Source organism: Eurytemora carolleeae, unplaced genomic scaffold (genome assembly GCF_000591075.1).
Source record: "Eurytemora carolleeae unplaced genomic scaffold, Eaff_2.0 scaffold110, whole genome shotgun sequence".
Taxonomy (NCBI): Eukaryota; Metazoa; Arthropoda; class Copepoda; order Calanoida; family Temoridae; genus Eurytemora; species Eurytemora carolleeae.
The window spans coordinates 322795-346728 of NW_019396070.1; the positions used below are offsets into that span (position 1 = coordinate 322795).

Sequence of the window (23934 nt, forward strand, 5' to 3'; positions counted from 1 at the left end):
GGATCAGATATAATCCCGTATGCAAAAATACATTAGGATCAGATATAATCCCGTATGCAAAAATACATTAGGATCAGATATAATCCCATATGCAAAAATACATTAGGATCAGATATAATCCCATATGCATGAATACATTAGGATTAAACATAATCCGTATGCATAAATACATAGGATTAAACATAATCCAGTCTGCATAATCACATTAGAATTAAATATAATCCTGTATGAATAAATGTATTAGGGCCAGGGGATTACATATGCGCATGACAACATTTTGATTAGATATAATCCCGTATGCAGCTAGAAATACATTAAGATTAAATATAATCCAGTCTCCATAAAAACAATAGTATCAAATATAATCCCGTGTGCAGAAATGACAAGAAACCATAGAGCTGAATAACACAAACCAGAAATAGAAAAAAGGAAGGAAACAAAAACATAGGGATATTCAATAAGTGAAGGGGGGGGGGAAACAAGATTGATAAATAGAAAAATATTATTCAATATGTTTTGGGAATGACACAAAATCTCAAAAATCACTAATATAAAACATATTTTTTTGAAGTCATGATTTGCAGCCATAAAAAAGTTTGTCTTTCTTTCGTTTTTATTTATAATGAGGTGTTACGAGGATGCAAAGTTGTATTAGTATTTTCACACGAAATAAAATGTGTTTCTTATGTTGAAATCGGGGCAAAATGAGTAACGGATTTGTAAATATTTATAAAATCTACAAATCATTTCAAAAAGATAATTGATAGGATTTTTTTTGTCTTAGCTTCGTACAAGAGCATTTATTATGGACTGTACTTACATGCACAATAATGTAATGTACAGAAGGTTGATAACCCGGGGTTTCCCACGAGAAATCTTTTTAAAAAGTATGATTAACGAAGGATACACACCTTCCATAATCCTTTGTCGGTCCTTCTTGCTTGTTCTTTCCTCTGCTAGAACTAAATCCTCTGAAAAAATTAAACGTCAATCCTAATGTTTGGGATTTTTAAAATGCGATCTTATCTTATCTCCCCTTCTCCTTATAATGTAATCATCTTATCATCTTTCTCAATCTTAAATACAAAACCGTCTTACAAATGTAATACTCTATGTTACATATTTAATCCTCTATCTTACATATGTAATTATCTATTTTAAATATGTAATATTCTTACTTACATATGCACCCCTCTATCTTACATATGTAATCCTTTATCTTATATATATTTAATCCTCTATATTACAAATGTAATCCTCTATCTTACAAATGTAATTCTCTATCTTACAAATGTAATCCTCTATCTTACATATGTAATCCTCTATCTTACATATGTAATCCTCTATCTTATATATCTAATCCTATATCTTACATATTTAATCCTCTATCTTACAGATGTATCTTACATATGTAATCCTCTATCTTACAAATGTAATCCTCCATCTTACATATGTAATCCCTATCTTACGAACACATGTAATCCTTCTGAAAGTTACTTAACAAAGTTAGAAACAATATTCTCTGTCTCTACTTTCTCTCAGATACGTTTACACAATTCTATCCAGGATTCTTTCTATCACAACTTATGTCTTTCTATATAAATATAAAGTTGCCATCTTTGTTTGTCTCTCTATTTGTTTGTTTGTTTGTCCGATTATAACTCAGGAACCCCGGGACCGATTTGCCTCAAGAGCTCGTTAGGACCAGGAGAATGTTTCAGTTGAGTAGGTTGAATATTTTAGAGAAAGTTAAGAATGTATTTATCAAGTTTATAAAAACCAATGTGAATACTTATGAGATATAGACACTTCTAATTTAAGACATAAAAATTGTTTTTTTTAATTGTTTAAATTTGAACCGTTAAATAAAAAATACATATTTGACTGTTTAGTTTATCACCCCAAACTAGGCAAAATGTTGAACCATCATGAAGCGGAATCAATTCCTATGTAGTACGGGTATAGGACTGGGCCGGTACGAATTTAGTAAATCCGTCCCATCCTTGATTATCCGATATATGTAGACTAGAGTAATATTAATTTATCACATCACGTACCTCCGCTAGTTTTGATCTTACGCACAAGTATGAGAAAGGGAAAGTCACTATTCCTATCAGATCTATATCATCTATACCAATCCTAAGATTGGATGAAAATGTTAGCAGCACTTCTATGATCTGACGCTATATCCTAGTAAATCTAATAATTCGCAATATCTCTATGACATCAACTAAAACTAGTTCTTTATCTGGATAGTTGGACAGCCGTCAAGCTATTTATTAAGCTAGCTGTTGCGCTGTCTAGCTCTACAGTTGTCTATCTGTTTGGTTATCTAGCTTATTTAGCTGTCTAGTTATCTAGAAAACAACTTTCTAACCGTCAAGATATATAACTATCTAGCTATTTAGCCGACTAGCTGTCTATTTGTGTAGCCATATCAAGCTATTAAGCTGTCAGGCCATATAGCTTTTTAGCTATCTAGATATCTTGCAGACAGCTTTCTAGTCATCAAGCTATCTAGCTGTCTAGCTGGTAAGCTTTTTAGTTGTCAAGCTGTTTGGCTGTCAAGCTGTTTAGCTGTCAAGCTGTCCAACTGTCTAGTTTTCTAGTTCACTCACTCGCTGAGAACCCCGAGAACAAGGTTTAGCATGAAAAACGAACCAATAGTAATCAAAGGAACAAAAAAAATCCAGTTAAAAACGAATCCCACTGCATCGTTCGCCTGAAATATATAAGTAAACCTGAAAATAATCTGTCAAACATAATAAATTAAATTTTTATATGATTTACATTTGAAAGTTTTTCTGTAAGCTGGACAAGGAAAACTGATTTGTGTTAAAACTTATCAGAACAACTTTTACATAATCTTTTACAGCTTATAACTAAAAGAATAGAAAGTTTTTTCATAAAAGAATAGAAAGCTTTTTTCCATTTAAGAAATAGGAAAGTTATAAAAAAATATATTCAAGTTGCAATACGTTTGAAACTTTAATATTCGTATTGAACTAGAGCAATGTCTGCCAATAAAATACCACTGATTTCGAATTTTTTATTGAGCCAAACCCTGAGTAGTTTGAGGAAACCCAAATCAAAATTTGACTAATTTGTGACGCAAAATGGCATTTTAAAGAAACACCACTTACGCATAATTATTTTTGTGAATATTGTAAAATTATTATATACAGAATATATTTGAGAAAAACAGTGAAAACTTTAAACAAATTTGTTATTTAACCCAATATTACATTTAATAATCGATAAATAAATAAATTTATTACTTTTCCACTTTTTCTACACTTATGTACAAGAACTGATTACTTACTTAAAACTCTAATTCAATTCCTATGTCTATGCAAAATGACAATCTAACATTTGATATTTCAAACATATTTGCAGAGTTAACATCGTTCACATTATGAAATATCAAAGGTTTACAACATCAGGTTGCAATGATATTAGGATTAAAAAATTAGAGGATGATGCAAGATATCAGTTTCTTTTAAAAGTTTTCTCTCCAAAATGTTGGAAGCCTACCGAGTAGAGGATGGGTATCCAGTTCTCCATGGTAACACACTGGAAAACCGTGAGCATCGCGAGTCCGATGTTATCAAAGGAGGTGAGCCCGTCGTTGGGTCCGGCCCACTTCTCCAGGCATACTGAGGTATTGGTATCACACATATTCGCCCCCCAGGGAGCATCTGACGGATTACCGATAAAACATGGACTCTCTTTTAACCCTTCCTTCACAACCTCGTCTAAAATAGATTAAGTATAGAATCTTTAAAAAAGCAGAGCTTTCAGTTTATGAACGAGAGAGGTAGTTGAACTACCCACAACTGGTTCAACTACTTGTCTTGATGACACCTATATCAATCTGAACAATAGAGGTGGTTTAACTATTAAAGTAATCAGGAGCTAATTCAAACACATCTCTCTCATTCATAGATTCCGACTTCAGAATTATTCTCTAATTTTGAGTCTGCGCACGGGTTTTGTAATGCCCTGCAGAAAGTTCTTTTTTAATGTTTTAAGGAAAAACAGACGTTTATTGGGAGAGTGTCAATAAACCTCCTCGGGGCTAAATAAACAAATTAAACCTAATACATAAAACCTGTGTTTGTTTACATTAAAACCCCAACAAAACAAGTTCTAAATGGAAAAAATAATTTAAAATAACAATTGGTTCTCTTTACAACCTTAATAATTGCCCTTACTATTATTTATTCATCTAGAAATGTTCTTGATTGTTTTATTCTGTATTTAATGAAGAAAAAATACTCAATTATTGTTTATTGTTGAATGGAAAAATAAATTATATATTGTATTGACATAGCTAGGTGAACTTTATATTATATATAATATATATTATATATTAGAAATTTAAAACTCTTTAGTTCTTCTCAATAGTTCTTAAATACTTAGGAGTTATAGTTAAAACTTTATACACTTTTAGTTTGACGTACAATTTACTTGTTTTCTTACCGTATTTTATTATAAAGTTATCTTATAGCATTAGTTTCCTTAATTAATGGTTCCCATTTGCCCAGTCAAAAACTGAGTCTGGAGAGAGCAGATCTAATTCATTCCATGAAAGAAAGAGGTCTCCCCTTGTCTCACCCTACCGCTGTATTTGAGTAAGTTAGACTAATTTCCAGGAATCGGGAAACAGCTTGCTTTAAAGTTCTCCAAGCAAAACCAATTTTCAACTTCTCCTCTCTTTCTCTCTAACCCTCTTAATGCATCTTTTCAATTTAAACTCAGCTCGTCTTGAAAGTAGGTATTCTTCTAACTTACAGAGATTTAACTTCTTAAATGATATTAACAATAATTTCTTGTTTTCCTTTTTTGCTAGTTTTATAAATCTTTGAAATGCTCAGGGCGAGACCAACCAAAGCTAAGGGTATCCTGTCTGTATCAGACAAAAAATGAGTCAAGTTTTGATCTACAATTTGAAATTCATAAAAAAACGTAAAAGGCTGGAAATACTTTAATGTTTGAAACGAGTAGCCAAACAAAAAAGTATAAATCATTAAACGCGAAAAATCTATATTTTACGGTTAAGAATAGATTTCAAAGTTATGACTCACCGCATTTTAACCCAGGGCCTCTAATTATTATGAAGTTTAGAAAAAAAAGTTTTTTTTTGTCTCTAATAATAAACTTGTACTATTACAGGGGTGGGTGGGGGGTGATCCAATTAAATATTTTCCAACTTAAGTTCTCTTTCTCTTCCATTACAGATTAACCGAGGAGTTATTCGCTCAAGAGGAAAACTGCAAGAAGAAACTGTTATTTTGTTTTTCATTCTTAAACATCTTTTGTCTTTCTTTTCACTTCCGTCTAGATATATCTTATTTCATTCAGTCCATTGTTAGTCTGTCTCCTAAAGGTTTTGTTTGTGTTTACTGTTTATTTACCTGCTTTACAGATCCAGTTCATGTATCCGTTCATTTCCTTCTCAAGCTTCTGTTCTTCCTTGAGGAGAAGAAACCCTGCTCTACTCTCAACCCGATCCTTCTCCTTCGCAAACTCACTGAAATATGGACAGATTAGGATAGGATATTTTAGGATAGTTATATTAGCCTTTAGGACAGTTAAGGATATTTTAGGATAGTTATATTAGCTTTTAGCACAGTTGAGGATTCTTTAGGATGGTTTCATTAGCTTTTAAGACAGTTAAGAATATTTTAGGATAGTTATATTAGCTTTTAGGACAGTTAAGGATATTTTATGATAGTTATATTAGGTTTTAGGACAGTTAAGGATACTTAAGGATAGTAACAGTAGCTTTTAGGACAGTTAAGGAGATTTTATGATGGCAAAATTAGCCGCTGGGACAGCTTCGATATGTTGGGCTGGTTCAATTGGTAGTTGGGACAGTTTCGGACATTTTGGAATGGTTACATTATCTGCTGGGACAGTTTAGGATAATTTTAGGTGGTTAAATTAGCTTTGGAATAACTTAGGATATTGCAGGAAGGTTTAGAAGGAGGATTAGATAGTTTCGGATGGTTAGTAGTCTAGGATGGCTGTGAATCAGATTAGGGTGGAAGAGGTGGAGTTTAGGATGGTTTTGGAGATTACGATGGTCTAGGTGGAGTTTAGGATGGTTTTGGAGGAGATTACGATGGTTTAGGAGAAGTTTAGTATATAAAGGGACAGTTTAGGATGCTTAAAATGGTTCAGAATAGGATTAGATGGTCTAGAATGATAGGATAGTTTAGGACAGTTGAGGGCTGTTAAGGATGGGTTGGATGATAGTTAAGGATAGTTTAAGAAAGCTGCGGAAAGTATCCACTTTAATTAAATTGTTATTATATATATAAACTATCAATATAAGGATGGGTTGGATGATAGTTAAGGATAGTTTAAGAAGGCTGTGGAAAGTGTTCACTTTAATTAAATTGTTATTATATATATATAAACTATCAATATGAGGAAAAAATGTGTGGGAATTAGGGTTTGGATTAATGTCTTGTATTTGAAGAATAGAAAGATGAACAAATATTTAAATCCCTGGAGTAGACCCTGACCTAAGGTAGAGAACCATGATAGAGAACTCATTTGTCTTGCATTATCAATATATTTTTATTCTTATTTTAAAGAAGTCTGCAAAAAAAAGTTTTAAATTTTTAAATAATTGCCATGTCCATTTTTTGTTTTATTGATTTGTTAAGCTCTTCTCTCATGTTTAGGATAATATTGTGTTTATTTACAAATGTAATAGATTTCATTGTTACTCTATACTTGGTGAAGTTTCATTCTCCAGTGTAACACGCAAACTAGGCTTATTTCAAGTTTTATAGAAAACTACTGACTACGAAATCATTATAGTTCTTTTCTGCGAGCTCAGGTTTAAGGTTTTTGTTTTGATTCACTCGAGGGTTGGTTCACAAGTTCTATTTTAATAGAAACTGATTACACGTCGCAAACTCTAAAGTTATACTTCTTATATCTTTACCACCTGTTTCAAACTTTCACTATATGATCCAGATTTAAATATAAAATGTCTACGACCTCAGGGTGAAAAGAAATAAGCATTAGAAAATGTTTAAAGTAAGTTCAATCAAAATTTTTATTTTGAAGCTTGGACGGTTTTATCTCTAGGGTTTTAAACATTGTTCTCTGTCCTACTCCCTTCCATGTAAAAAGTGATGACTGTATAGCAACCTAAGTGTAAAAGCCCGAGTTATGTCGGGATTGATCATGAATTGTGTCTTATTTTCATGATTTCTCACCGGTTTACGTCCCAACCTTACTCCGAGTATAGATTTCGTCCCAACCTTACTCCGAACTATAGGTTTACGTCCCAACCTTACTCCGAGTATAGATTTACGTCCCAACCTTACTCCGAGTAAAGATTTACGTCTTAACCTTACTCCGAACGATAGGTTTACGTCCCAACCTTACTCCGAGTAAAGATTTACGTCCCAACCTTACTCCGAGTAAAGATTTACGTCCCAACCTTACTCCGAACTATAGGTTTACGCCCCAACCTTACTCCGGACTATAGGTTTACGTCCCAACCTTACTCCGAACTATAGGTTTACGTCCCAACCTTACTCCGAACTATAGGTTTACGTCCCAACCTTACTCCAAACTATAGGTTTAAATCCCTACCTTACTCTGAGTATAGATTTACGTCCCAACCTTTCTCCGAACTATAGGTTTACGTCCCAACCTTACTCCGAACTATAGGTAGACGTCCCAACCTTCCTTCGAACTATAGGTTTGGTCGGTAAACCGGCTCTAGAGAAGTAGAAGGAGGGATAGGAAAAGAAAAAAGCAAAACGAACGTTTTTATTAAAAAACGTTAATAATTACGTTGTATGAACGTATAATAACGTACTCACCCACTGAGTACTCCTAGAACTAGGTTTAACATAAAGAATGATCCGACCACTATGAGTGGGATAAAGAAAACCCAGTTGAAAACGCTACCCACGGCATCGTTCGTCTAGAATAAAGGAGCAAAATTTTAATTTAAAAAGTCTTGTCGCCAGAACAAAAATGGCAAAGATGTCTGAAAAATTGATTTTATGAATTTTTACTTCCATTTTTATTTTGGCAACACTATAGCCGGTGACTATAAGCTATTGATGACTATAACTGTGACTATATTCTATGGTTTCTATGGTTTCTGTTGGTTTGGTTGGTTCCGAGATTTAGTTTTATATTTTGAGAAAAAAATGAATTATATTTCCTCTTCTATGATCAGAGGAAAGATGTAAGATCTAATCTAAACCGCGAAACCAACTCAGCTCCGAGTGCTTCAGTTAAAGTTTTCTTCAAAAGAATGACATTTGAACTAACTGAAATATTCGGCACTGATTCTATTAATAGGTTTAAAATCTCTTATTCTCCGAAGGATTGCTCTAAGAAAGAAACCCTGCAGATTTAGGCCCTGAGTAGAAGGAAAAGAACCTTGAGCTTGTAATTTAAGCAGCTTTTATGGAACTTAAGTTCAGTTTTCAGAACTTAAGGATAGAATTGATCTTGAAAACTGAACTCAAAGAATTTTAATTTATGGACTGGAAAAGAACTCTGGATAAAAACGCTTTTCGGATAATATAGGAAAACCTCTGCGTACTATTGAAAACTCTCCGGGGAAAAGGACATAAATCTCGAGTAAAAAAAACATTAGTTTTTCTCCGAGTTTCCAAATCACGTGTTTTCTCCAATGCTAGATTACTGGAAACCAGTAATTCCCGAGGTTTAATTACTTTCTCTACCCCAATACTGCAGATTCAACCCAACATTCAGACCATACAACTTTTTTCTGTTTTCTTCCCTTTATGAAATTTTCTTAAAAATTGTTCTCATTCGGGCAATTCTCCAAAGTTTGATTGGTTTAAGGATGGGGGGAGGAAGGTTTTAGGTTTTTGGAGGTTGAATTTGATTAATTCCTGCACGTAACAATAATCTAATAATGCCGCAGCACAACAACAACATATACGCAGGCGGGGACATCAGGGCCGGAAACTTAAGAGAGAATGGTTAAACGAAACTTGCGGTTTTTTCATTTGTGTTTTTTTAATGTAAAACCTAGAAAATAAAATAATATTTCTTTAAAATATGGAGAAGCACAAATTGTCCCACGTAGAAATACCGGATTTCTTTACTTTCAGATTCTAAGATGTTAAAAAATACATTTTTTGGTTTTTCATGTTGCCTTCACCAAAAAGCACCGTTTCTAATCTAAATCTGAAAGGTTTTCTTTTAGATTAATATTCAATGCACTTTAAAACTTATTTTTTTGCAACTTTTGCTTAAAATTGTAAAGTCATCGAAATATTTGGATGCATTAAATTGCATGATTGAAAGAGTTTATTGGTTAAATAATTCGTTAGGTCGTTAAGCGGAGATTTAATAAATTCTTAGATTTAATTCAATTCAAGTTAAAAACAATTTAATTTGTGAAAAACAGGTAAAATAAGCATTTAGGCCGGACTTAAACAAACTGTGTAGTGTTTAGTGTGTATGGTAGCTTTTCTATCAAAACTTTAAATTTTGGATTAATGTTTTTATAAACAATATGATAAACAAACAAAAAAATAAGATTGAGATATAAAAATGTCTAAAAATCATTAAAACTAAACAAAATGGAATTATTTGCTATTAGAAGCTCATAAACCAGAACTTCTCAATTGTTTAGATTGGCCAACATTTTTGTTGAACTTCTGAATTTTCATGATTTAATGATATAATTGGTTTGATCTCTAACAAAACCTATTTGAATTTATGCTACTCGACTGAACGGTTAAAACCAGATCCTTCCGTGGCTTGAAGATGAAAATCAAACCTAGTCCTAGAATGAGCTAAAAATATAGAACTGAACGAAATCGATTTAAACCGATTTAAATTAGTTAAAGTTATTTCTCCTCAAAAGAATATTAGTCGAAATCTCTATCAACCTGGCTTTATTAAATAACGTTTAACCCATGGAAAGAGATGAACTTTAATTCTTTAAATCCGTTCAAATCAGTTTAGATCATTCCGATGTTCCTGTCCTGAGCTCTGGAATTTCTTTTGTTTGCTCCAACTTTAAACTTATAAAACTTGATTATTTCTAAAATTGAGAATATAAGATTTTGCCTTCTATAGATTGAAAGAGTTCTAAAGAACATTAAATAAATAAAAATTTATATAATAAAGCTCTTCGCTCATACGACCAAACGGCTGGACCAAAGCTAACATTTTTTTAGGGAACCCGTGGATACCCCGGGGATGACATAGGCTAAATTTTATTTCAAATTTCTCGAAATTTCTCGAGAAATGCCGGCCACTTTCAAAACTTGCCAACGGACAACTAAACTCTGGAATATTCCAAACTAGATTATTTATGTACAGAAATATATTATTTATGTACAGAAATATATTATTTATGTACAGAAATATATTATTTATGTACAGAAATATATTATTTATGTACAGAAATATATAAATCTCACGGATATGAAACCGTGCTGGTTTTCAATCACTATAAATAATTATATAAACTATGGCAACGCAAGGGTACTCCAACTATTGTACCTAATCTTTCTACAAAAAACATATTTGTATAAGATGCTTACTAAAACCTTATTTCAGTGTACTACAAACTGTACTCTAAATGTAGATATTTAGATACCCTGAGCCCAAAACTTAAGACAGGGTATCGTTAAGAAAACCAGTTTTTAAACCCGGGTTTCACGAATTGGGTTACGCAATTTTGTGAATATCAATATTTTTGTTATGAAATATTATGTTTTTCAGTTTGATTATATTTTCCATTTTTTTCGAATTTCTTAAATCAAAATCTACATAAATGTTAAGACCCCAAAAAGGAAACTCCCGAGTTTTGTTTAACGATACTCCCGAGTTTCCTTTTTTAGGGTCTTAATATTTGTGTAGATTTTTATTTAAGATTCGAAAAAATCGAGAATATGAATAAACTAAATAAAATAATATTTCAAAACAGAAATATTGATATTCACAAAACTGCCTTACCCCATTCGTGAAACCCGGGTTTAAAAACTGGTTTTCACAATGATACCCTGTCTTAAGTTTTGGGCTCTGTGTACCTTATTCTGTACAGGGATTCCCAGAAAGGATGGAATTTTAGAGTCGACTGTACAGAAATCATTAAGGCTTTTTTCTCACATTATACACGTATTCCCTGCAGCAGTTGAAACTTGACGCTTCTTTGTTAAAATAATAAACTAAAAGATAATATACAAGGCGGTAAGCCAAACTCAACCTTCAGAGCGTCTTATTTAAAGAGTTTAGGTCGTCATTAAAGGGAGTGACCGTAAGTATGGTACTTAATCTGAGATTGCAGTATTATTGAGAATTTTTTAAGGCTTAACCTATCAGACGTTTTTGCGGTGTATATTTGTTCAGCAAGAGCGCAAATGCAATCTTTAAAATCCTCATTCATTGTACATTTTGGAGGGATGATTTTGAGAATCAATAATACTGCAATCTCAGTTCAACTACCATACGTTGCCGGTCACTCCCTTTAAAGTCTCATCTTTTTTGGGTAATCCTGTAGATGTTCAGTTTTCCACATAATTTTCTGCCATGATAAATTATCCTCAAACAAAGAATCCATTTTCTTTTTATGGCGCCTAATTTGATACCAAAAACAGTTGATTTAGAAATTGTACGCTCTTAGAGAAATAAATAATGGTTTTCAAGACAAAGACTTTTTAATGAGTTATCTGTCAAATTTTCTAACAAAAGTTTAAATAAAAAATAAAAAATTTTTATTTGTTGAAGACAATGAAAGAAAAAATAATAAAGGTCTGTAGGACACCTATTCGAAGTGGGACCCTGAGAAAGGTTTGATGGATTATGATGCATAGAGATGAAAGGATTGACTCTGTATATGCTTAGAACGGTCTTATGCAGAGTTAATCATCTTCAAACTTAATACTGGAGGGATTAGGAAACCAGATAGAGTGATATTAGGATATAGGCTCGATAAGGGATTGGATCAAGAAAACGGTTGGATTAAATGATGGTATGGTTGGATAAGAAGGTATGGTTGGATAAGAAGGTATGGTTGGATAAGTAGGTATGGTTGGATAAGAAGGTGTTGGATAAGGAAGTACGGTTGGATAAGATTGTATGGTAGAAGGCAATTATGAAATAAGTTTGTTTTCATGTACACAGCAAATGTCCAGTGTAAACCGACCCATTTCACTTAATAAAAGATTTAATAAGTTTCTAGTAAAACAACAACAACAACAAATACACTGAATTATTGCTTTTAATGTCGTCTTCCTATTCCAAAGTTTTCTGGTTCTTCATTTATGATAGAATGAATAAAGTATGAAAACACAGATTGATTATTTTTTTTTGTTGTAAAAACCATAGATCGATTAAACCATGCATTAATTAACTAAAAACCCCTTTAATTACCGTTGATCCCCCTTCAACCATTAATATTTACAAATAGAACATCATTATTGAACTATTAAACATAATTATAGATGTTAACTTGTAAAGACACAGGGTAATCTTTATATTTTTGGAACAATTTAATAATAAACATATCGTACTAATTAGAAGGGGGGGGGGGGTAGGAAAGTGGCTGGTAAGAAAGGAGGGATAGGAAAGGGGGGGTAGGAAAGTGGGTTTAAGAAAGGAGGGATAGGAAAGGGGGGTAGGAAAGTGGCTGGTAAGAAAGGAGGATAGTAAAGGGGGGGGTAGGAAAGTAGGTTTAAGAAAGGAGGGATAGGAAAGGGGGGTAGGAAAGTGGCTGGTAAGAAAGGAGGGATAGGAAAGGGGGGGGGGGGAGGAAAGGGGGGGGGGTAGGAAAGTGGCTGGTAAGAAAGGAGGTATAGGAAAGGGGGGGTAGGAAAGTGGCTGGTAAGAAAGGAGGGATAGGAAAGGGGGGGTAGGAAAGTGGGTGGTAGGAAAGGAGGAATAGGAAGGGGGGGGATGAGAATGGAATGGCATATCCGTAATTTTATAATCCAATACTTCGTTACGCAAACCCATTTATTCGATAAATGAAGGATGAATAAATTTATTTATATCAAAAATATTTATTTTCTAATATTTTTTAATCTGTTATAAATGGTGTTAAAAATCGAAATAATAGGATATAAAGGTGATGGCATGAGAGAGCCCCCCGCCCCCCACCCACCCCTCAAAAAAGTAGAATAATTTTTAATTACGTAACTTGTTTTACTGAAAACGATGACCATCTATAACTTCAACTCAATTGCATTTTTCTATGAAACTTAACACACTCGATCTAGTCATTAGAAATTTCTCAACTAACAAATTTGATCTGAAGCCAAATGATAATAAGCTGAATAATATTTCAGCTTAATCCTGTAAAAGTTCCTAAATTTTTAAACGGTTATTCTTTTTAAAAAGCTTTAATCCGTTTTAATTAAAATTTGGATTTAGAATATGAACGGATTAGTGGTTTTTAACAAGATTAACGAGATTAACATTTGTTCCGACTGGATAAAAAACTGACCTAAATTATCTAAGCTGTAGCAGGTTTTGTTAAGAGCTCCGGCATAGAACTCTAAACCAATGATGGCGAAGATAAGGACGGCAAAGAAGAGAAGGAGAGCAATGTTGACCAGAGGACCAATAGCTTTTCCGATAGAACTCATCACAACCTGTAGACCTAGATATTCATAGAGTTAGAAGCTGATTAACCTAGATATTCATAGGGTTAGAAGCTGATTAACCTAGATATTCATAGAGTTAGGAGCTGATAAACCTAAATAATCATAGAGTTAGGAGCTGATAAACCTAGATATTCATAGAGTTAGAAGCTGATTAACCTAGATATTCATAGAGTTAGAAGCTGATTAACCTAGATATTCATAGAGTTAGAAGCTGATTAACCTAGATATTCATAGAGTTAGGAGCTGATTAACCTAGATATTCATAGAGTTAGGAGCTGATTAACCTAGATATTCATAGAGTTAGGAGGTGATTAACCTAGATAATCATAGAGTTAGGAGCTGATTTACCTAGATATTCATATAGTTAGGAGCTGATTAACCTAGATATTCAAAGAGTTAGGAGCTGATTAACCAAGATATTCATAGAGTTAGGAGGTGATTAACCTAGATAATCATGGAGTTGGAAGCTGATTAACCTAGATATTCATAGAGTTAGGAGCTGATTAACTTAGATAATCATAGAGTTAGGAGGTGATTAACCTAGATAATCATAGAGTTAGGAGCTGATGAACCTAGATGATCATAAAGTTAGAATTGATTAACCTAGATAATTAGAGAATTAGGAACTGATTGAACTAGATAATTATAGAGTTAGGAGCTGATTACCCTAGATATTCATAGAGTTAGGAGCTGATTAACCTAGATATTCATGGAGTTAGGAGCTGATTAAACTAGATAATTATAGAGCTAGGAGCTGATTAACCTAGATAATCATAGAATTATGAGCTGATTAACCTAGATAATCATAGAGTTGGGAGCTGATTAACCTAGATAATCATAGAGTTAGGAGCTGATTAATCTAGACATTGATAGAGTTAGGAGCTGATTAACTTAGATAATCATATAGTTAGAAGCTGATTAACCTAGATAATCAAAGAGTTAGGAACTGATTAACCTAGATAATCATAGAGTTAGGAACTGATTAACCTAGACATTCATAGAGATAGGAGCTGATGAACCTAGATGATCATAAAGTTAGAATTGATTAACCTAGATAATTAGAGAATTAGGAACTGATTGAACTAGATAATTATAGAGTTAGGAGCTGATTACCCTAGACATTCATAGAGTTGGGAGCTGATTGAAAAATTAATTAAAAATTTTTTGTTTTCGACATTTTTATTTTTAAAGTGATTTACATGTCCGCGGAATACTTTTCAGTATACAATTAAAACATGAAGTAACGCTGTGATTTGGTGCAGTGGTATACAAGTTTTAGGCTAAGTAGACAAGCTTCTATATATAATTATTAATTGCATGTTATTATAAACCTTTCCTTCAAACCCTGGTATTCAACCAAACTATACTCAGTCACATATAGATATTTTCATAATGGTATAATGTTAATATTTATTATAATTAAATAGTTAATTTTTTGGTTTTTAAATAAGCAAGTGTCTATAAACATCGTGGTATTTTAGTACTAACTTTTTAGGGAAAGAAATTGAGCCTTTGCCACAAACTCAGATTTTTTAATTCTTATTGCTTTGCAACCCAATGTCCTAGACCTTAGATATTTCAAACTATATAAATTCTGTTAGACCAAATAATCTAAGTTTGAAGTATTAAAGGTTTACTCTCTATAATTAGTTTATATGAACATTTTTACATTTTTGATAAGAGTATTATCCACTTTTCCTGCGTTCAATATCTAAAATATCTTGGGCGTCTCATATTCATAATTTGTTGTCTCTTTAAAGTGGCATTACGTTTCAAAATATGTTTAGGATTACATTTATCTCTCCTGGCTTGATATATCAAGTGTCAAATATATTTAATATATAATATATCTTAGCTAAATAAATATATCACAATATGGATAGATTTACTTGTATCATCCCTTAGTCCTCCATAAGCCTTGAAACCTCCCCAAATATTATTCTAATATTCTCTGAACCCGAGGCAAGCTGAGTGGGATTTATATCAATAAAGTTTCAAGCCCAGATTAGTACAACAAGCGATGGGGGTGGNTATTTTGGTGGCATCCAAAATCAAACTAGAAACCAATATTATTGAATAGGTTTATACTCTGGTAACCATTGGAAAAACCATAGAAAACCATGTTGTTAAATAGGTTGTATCTGTTCTTCTCTGATATCCTGGGGAACTAGGAAACCATGTTGTAGAATAGGTTCTATCCTTTCTACTCTGATATCCTGGGGAACTAGGAAACCATGTTGTTGAATAGGTTGTATCCTTTCTTCTCTGATATCCTGGGGGAACTAGGAAACCATGTTGTTGAATTGGTTCTATTCTTTCTTCTCTTATATCCTGTGGAAACTAGGAAACCATGCTGTTGAATAGGTTGTATCCTTTCTTCTCTGATATCCTGGGGAACTAGGATACCATGTAGTTAGATAGATAGATAGATATATATTTATAATTAAAGTACATAGTTTTACATAGATATATTCTTTAAACTAACACTTTAATGACGGGATTTGCCAAGCCAACATTGTTGAATAGGTTGTATCCGTTCTTCTCTGATATCCTGGGGGAATTAGGAAACCATGCTGTTGAATAAATTGTATCCGTTCTACTCTTCTTCTGGTTGCTGTCTGGTTCTAGTTTTCTCCTGGTTGTATGCCTGGTTCTAGTTTTCTCCTGGTTGTATGCCTGGTTCTAATTTTCTCCTGGTTGTTTGTCTGGTTCTAGTTTTCTCCTTTTTGTATTCTTGCTTCTAGGTTTCTCCTGGTTGTATGCCAGATCTAGGTTTCTCCAACTAGCCCCCTGATCTGAATTCCAAGCAGGAGTTGAGGAGAACCCAGCAAAGTTTGTGTCTTTCTTCCTTATTATATTTCATCCAGCGTAGGATTGTAATATATGTTTAATAAATCATCAAGAAAGGAGGGTACACAGTAAACAGTTCCTTTTCTTTAATCTAAAGAAAACATTTTATTTAAAGATGTAAAGACAATTTTGTAATTTTTAGCTTCAAGGAAGGGGAGACATATGTTAGAGGGTTGGTGGGTTAAAGATCCAAGCTCCAGAGGAGACTAGAGCTAGCTATACAGTAAGACACTTCAGAGGAAGTATGGAAGAAGTAAATAATTTTGTTGAATTATGTTAATCAAAAGTTTACTTCTTTTAACCTAATTTAAGAAATCCTTAAATTCACAAAAAATGTGGTAGTTTATAAATACATAAAGACACATTTTTCTGAATTTTAACTGGCAAAGAAAATAATATATTCAATCAGTTTTATCAGTTTTATCAGTATCATTTTTGTGATGAACATTTTTGTAATTAGATTTGTTTCATGTTTGCTCCAATTACGAATAAAGCATGGAATATCATGGATGATTCATTTTATTCTCTCTCTTGGTTAGAATTTAGTTAAGGTATCCCTTGTATACTTGATGTGTTTCCGTTCCCCTCCCTGACCTATTTATACCCGGATATTTAGATCGAAGGATGGTATAAGATAAATCTTAAATTATTTGTTTTCAATACACTCTATACAGGGAATACAAGGTGACAATATATAATCCATTTAAGCACTAGTTCTTTCACCACCTAGAATAAACTTTTTTTTCCTAGATTATACTTTCTTTTTCCTAGATAGAATACACTTTCTATTTCATAAATAGAATATACTTTCTATTTCCTAGATTATACTTCTTGTTTCTCAGATTATACTTTCTTTTTCCTAGATAGAATACACTTTCTATTTCATAAATAGAATATATTTTCTTTTTCCTAGATTATACTTTCTGTTTCCTAGATAGATTATACTTTATTTTTCCTAGATAGAATTTACCTTACTATACTAAGAAGAATATTCTTTATTTTTTCTAGAAAGAATATACTTTATTTTTCCTAAATAGTTTATACTTTTTATTTTCTAGATAGAAAATACTTTCTTTTTCCTCGATAGAATGTACTTTCTTTATCCTAGATGGAATACACAACAATTTTCCTAGATAGAATATGCTTTCTATTTCCAAGATTATACTTCCTGTTTCCTAGATAAATTATACATTTTATTTCCTCGATAGAATATACTTTTTATTTCCTTGCTAGAATATACTTTTTTCCCCTAGATAAGTTATACTTGATTTTTCCTAGATTTACTTTTTTTCTTTCTAGATTATACTTTCTTCTTACTAGATAGATTATACTTTCTATTTGTTGATAGAATGTACAATTTACTTTCTTTCTAATAGACTGAATATAGTTTATTCCTTTTCCTAGATTATATTGTCATTTCTAAAATTTTATTGTCTTTTCTTAGATTATATTGTATTTTCCTAGATTATATAATCTTTTCCTAGATAATATTGTCTTTTCCGGGATTATATTGTTTTTCCTAGATTATATTGTCTTTTTCTGGATTATATTGTATTTTCCTAGATTATATTTTCTTTCCTGGATAAAATTGTCTTTTCCTGGATTAGAATGTCTTTTCCTAGATTATATTATTTTTCCTAGATTATATTGTCTTTTCCTGAATTATATTGTATTTTCCTAAATTATATTGTCTTTTCCTGGATTATATTGTATTTTCCTAGATTATATTGTCTTTCCTGGATAAAATTGTCTTTTCCTGGATAATATTGTCTTTTCCTAGATTATATTGTTTTTCCTTGATTATACTGTCTTTTCCTGGGTTATGTTGTATTTTCCTAGATTATATTGTTTTTCCTAGATCATATGGTCTTTTCCTAGATTGTATTGTATTTTCCTAGATTAAATTGTTTTTTTCCTAGATTATATTGTATTTTCCTAGATTATATTGTATTTTCCTAGATTATATTGTCTTTTCCCAGATTATATTGTCTTTTCCTAGATTATATTGTCTTTTCCTAAATTATATTGTCTTTTTCTAAATTATATTGTATTTTCCTAGATTATATTGGCTTTTCCTAGATCATATTGGATTTTCCTAGATCATATTGTCTTTTCCTAAATTATATTGTATTTTCCTAGATAATATTGTATTTTCCTAGATTATATTGGCTTTTCCTTGATTATATTGTTTTTTTTTCCCTAGATTATATTGTCTTTTTCTAGATTATAATGTATTGTCCTAGATTATATTGTCTTTTCCTGAATAAAATTGTCTTTTTCTGGATTATATTGTCGTTTCCTGGTTTATATCGTCTTGATATTATTGTCTTTNTCTAATCCCTAGTCCCTCATCCCTGGTATCTGATCCCTAGTCCTTCACCCCTGGTCTCTAATCTTTAGTCCCTCATCCCTGGTCTTTTATCCCTAGTCCCTCATCCCTGGTCTCTTGTCCCTTGTCCCTCATCCCTGGTATCTGATCCCTAGTCCTTCACCCCTGGTCTCTAATCCCTAGTCCCTCATCCCTGGTCTTTTATCCCTAGTCCCTCATCCCTGGTATCTGATCCCTAGTCCCTCACCCCTGGTCTCTAATCTTTAGTCCCTAATAACTGGTCTCTGATCCCTAGTCCCTCACATCTGGTCTCTGATCTCTAGTTCCTCACTCCTACTCTATGATCTCTAGTCTTTCACCCCTGGTCTCTAATCTTTAGTCCCTAATAACTGGTCTCTGATCCCTAGTCCCTCACATCTGGTCTCTGATCTCTAGTCCCTCACTCCTACTCTATGATCTCTAGTCTTTCACCCCTGGTCTCTGATCAATACTCCCAACAGGTCCCTTATCCCTAGTTCCTAATACCTTAATACTTAATCCATAGTCCCTGGTCCCTGTTCCATATTACCTAACACCTGGTCCATAGTCCCTATCCCCTGGTCCCTAGTTCCCAACCCCCTCTTCCTAGTCCCTAACCCCAGGTCCCTAATACTGCAGTATTTAATTATATCAAGATCTCTCTCTCAGTACCAGAATCCCGACAATGCTATCTGTAATCACCAACTAATGGACCGGAGAAATCAAATTATGCCCAACAAACTTATTACAACTCTGCAGACCCAACTTATTTATACTCCTGTATCCCAGATTCTTCTGTACCCATGTATTTTATGGGACCCGGAGACAAATTCAGACCGCGATATTTTCTCAATTCTTGGTTTGACATATTGGAGGATATATATCATAGGATATTCCATCCAGGTCAGAACAACGCGGATTGATTTATCACATACATTCGATCCGAGGGGAGGCATGAGGGGGAGGAAGGAGGAAGAAGCCCCCCCCCCCCTTCCCAACCATAATGAAATTACAGGTTGAGAACTCGGAGAATATAGTGAATATTTACATACAACAATTCTTTGTAGATATACATGATACAACTTATAATCATATATATATGTAATATGTACTTTATGTTTACTATTTTGTGGACATTTTCATAGTTTTTTTACTTATCGGTCAAAGAAAAAAGTCTAAGCAAATAAGAACGGCATAAGTGAGAGATTCTATTTTGCAAGTTTTTTTCGTCTAATATCAACTGTTACAAAGCAAGAGAATTAAATAGCAACCTGAAACTCATTTAATGTACAGAGATCCAAATTTGTATGTTTTTGAAGTGTATGTCTGTGAAGTGTATGTCTCTGAAGTGTATGTCTCTGAAGTGTATGTATATATATTATCATATATTTAAAGTGTACGTCCCTGCAAGAGAAGGAGTACTGAATTCTCTTTGTAGTCTGATGTATCTGATGAATCAAATATTGTGCAAAATCTCACTTTACAACATCAGAATTCAGAATAAATCAAGGTCTATTTTTAGCTCCGAGTTTAGTATTCAGCTACTTACTTGGAACTCCGGAGACAAGTTTGAGAGGACGGAGAACTCTGAAAGTTCTCAAGGTAGAGAGATCTACAGAAAGGAAGAATTATATGAAATATATATAGGGAATTCGATACATGTTATTGGGAACTTGACGCTTTGAAACAGGGGGGAATTAGGAACTTAATAGAAAGGGGAGGAAGGAACCTTATACAATGGAGGAATTAGGAACCTTATACAATGGAGGAATTAGGAACCTTATACAATGGAGGAATTAGGAACCTAATAAAAGGCAGGAATTCGGAACCCGCTACAAGGGCGGAATTGATAACCTTATATTTTACAGAGGAATTGGAAACCTAATTTCAAAGAAGAATTAGGAACCTAAAGAAAGGAAAAGATTGAGAACTTGTATAGAATAGGAATTTGGAACCTGATACAACAGAAGAATTAAGAAACTAATAAGAATAGCTTTAAAACTCTTAGGAGCTTTTGAGAACTGAGTGGTTGAAGGAAATGAATAATTAAATTTATAAATCTGAAACTCTTAGCAAGTTTAAACGGTGCCAAGCCTGTAATTATGATGGATGTTCTAAATAAATGCCTTATTGACAAACCCTTGGCAACGTGGTAGGATATAAAATTTACTGAGGAAAATATACAATAAAATTTTTTTAAATTCTAGAATGTTCTTTCGAAGATTTCCGAATCAGCTGATTTGCTTACCCTGACGTGACAACGAAGAAATCCATGAAGTTCCACGGATTACGCATGTAGCTTCCCTTGTGCAGCATGAATCCCAACGCTAGAATCTTCGTTAACATCTCCGTAGTGAAGACGATCATGAAAACCAACTCCAGCTCCTCCTACGATAGAGATAAAGTTTAAATACATTTGGCGGGTTAACAGGGAAATTGTTCGCCATTTTTTACTCATCCAACCTCACAATTCTATAGCAAGGGCCAGAATTTTTAGGTAAGAACAAAATTAAGGGTTTTAAACAAAAACCAAACAATCTAGCTCTACCCCCGGTTAACTGTCACTTAACTTATGTCTTTGTTGTGATTTCAATTGACCCTTCATAAGAAAGGATCTACCCGATTTACAACGGTTCCCTTTATCTGATAAAAAATTTGGATAATATCGTCGTTTTTCTTGTTTGAAAATTGTTCAATTCTGAGAACTTTTCAATTTGTTCTGTAGAAATCCGCCGGTAATTTCTCTTCATAGTAACTACAATTTAAAACTACGATCATACTATCGTCAAGTACCGTTGTGAATCAGACATGTCACTTTATGATTGGATGACGACATAAAACTACGTATACAGTCCAATTAAAAATTATAATCCCATATCTATACAAGCATTATTGCTTGGGTTGCCTATTGCTAAGAAGAAAAGAATATCCCCTAGATTACTGGATCTATTAATTGGGAGAAGAAAACAAACGTTTTAAAAACAAGGGCAACAAACAAATATAGAAATTCTATGACACTTTCAAATTTTACTCGTATATTTGGGCTTATGTCGTCTTCTCGATTCAAAGAGATAATTAACGTTGTTTCCCTTTTGCTCAAATATGTGAAAACTTTCTTACAACGGACTATAAGCGTAATTTCTAGAGAAAAGATGACAATGCCCGATTCAAAACGTTACCCTTGAAACCTTTATCTGATCAATAATGTGGAAGGTATTGTAGTTTTTATAGGTCTAAATTCGGATGTTTTCCAACAGTAGAAAACAGTCACTTTTGAAGAAAACCCACAATTAAAAATAATCATTTTTTGAAATTTTCTTTCAACATAGATATCTAATTCGACCTACTTGATCAGACAAAGCTTTTAAGGTTACCGTTGTGAATCGGGCACTGCCATCTTTGCATGGAGGGCCACTTGAAATTAAGCTTACAGTCCCTTTAATAAACATGTTTGAATCGCTTATGTTTACTGTGCAGGTTAATAACATGCATTGTTTAAAACATTTACTGCTTGCAAGTACAATGTAAACAGTTTAAATGGGGTAATTGGGATATATTTGTTATTCCAAATGTATTCTAGTATATGATATATTACTAAGTAATGTATACATACACAGGCGGACCCTTTATTATTAATATCCATATTTATAATTACTCTGCTATTATTTTATTACACAGTGTAGAGGAAAAACTAGTTTTTACAACAACAGAAAGCTAAATAATTTTGAATGTTTTTTTTCACCCTTTAATTGAAATGTTTTAGCTGTACTTGCCACTTTTACAACGATCTAGACGGATTTGAAAACTATGCAGTAACTTTTAAGACTTAAAAAAAAAGTATGACAAGAATAAAATATGTTGAAAACCATATTAATTGAGGTTGAAGAGGAAAGTTTTCTATAAGTTTAAACCTAATTAATGACATATTTACCATATATATAACAATACAAATAAAGAATATAGCCAGACCCTTGGTTAGACATGACAACCCACACATATATTTTAAATCTATAAAGTGCTTGGTTCTATGTTTAATTTTGAAGGAATATTGAATCCTAAAATATTTTAGTTTACAATGAGGTTATCTACCCAGACACACAATACTATGACTATTGATTATTAATTTTAGGAGAAAGTTGTACTTTTCCACAGATTGTATACAGTGATATTCACAAAGAATCAGAATTTATTGACATTAATCAGACCACTTTACAATAGTCTTTGATCTTTGAAATAGTTGGCGGCATTTTAGGGGATAGAATTATATTAACCCAAACTATGATTCTTGTGCATAGGGGTTAGGAGGGAAATAACTAAAATTACAATTTTCTTACCAGTTTGATAGACATAATTGACTTGTCGTTGTTGGACAGCTTGTCGTCCAGCGCCATCACCACGCAGTTGGCCATGATGGTCAGGATAATTATCCACTCGAAGGGAGGCCAGTTGACCAGCCAGGTCATGAGCCGGCGCACCGGGCTGGTCGGCGTAAAAAGGAACAAGGATGTTGGCCCCCGATCATCCGGCTCATCCTTCTTCTTTTTAACCATTGTTCTATTAATATATTCTAGACGGGAGTTGAAGACGACCTCCCTAAACTACTTGTTAAACTACGTGAGCTAGGCTGATGCCAGGATAGTGGTTTACAAACCTCGGTCATATTTATCCTGAGGCTTGGTATAGATACCACTACAAAACCCTCTACAAAAAAAGTATCATCTGGTTAGATAAAGAATTTAGATTTTTTAGAGTTGTTCCGAAGTATGGAAGCTTTTACCTGGACTTATTCGAAACTATTAGTCGTATGTTTGTATTTTAGTATTTACTTCATACAATGATTTATTCGGAAAATATCTATCTGTCAAGCATAATAACCAATATAATTATACAATTCCACAATTCAAACTCAGTTTATCTTACTCTTACATAAAGACTGTGGAGTACGACTGAAAGACTCAAGTTATGATTATAAATGGTATAATGTACATGAAAAAACCACTGTTTAATGAAAATAGACCTATTTCACTTAAAATGTTGATTTTTAAGCTACTTGCAAAGGAATTGAGTCTTTGCCACAAACTCTGATTTTCTAATCACTAT

General features: G+C 32.9%; 1 protein-coding gene across 1 annotated transcript in view; it reads right to left on the bottom strand.

The window, feature by feature from the left end:
• LOC111712119 (voltage-dependent calcium channel type A subunit alpha-1) overlaps positions 1-23531 on the bottom strand; it is a 63517-nt gene extending 39986 nt beyond the window's left edge. The window contains exons 1-8 of the mRNA XM_023486648.1: positions 23169-23531; positions 21083-21222; positions 20384-20463; positions 13478-13633; positions 3535-3755; positions 2619-2722; positions 1958-2025; positions 912-971 (exon numbers count right to left, since the gene is read on the bottom strand). Of these exons, the coding sequence (XP_023342416.1) occupies positions 912-971; positions 1958-2025; positions 2619-2722; positions 3535-3755; positions 13478-13633; positions 20384-20463; positions 21083-21222; positions 23169-23384 (1045 nt within the window). The 5' untranslated portion in view covers positions 23385-23531. The remainder of the gene's footprint in view (positions 1-911; positions 972-1957; positions 2026-2618; positions 2723-3534; positions 3756-13477; positions 13634-20383; positions 20464-21082; positions 21223-23168) is intronic.
• Positions 23532-23934: the final 403 nt, after the last annotated feature.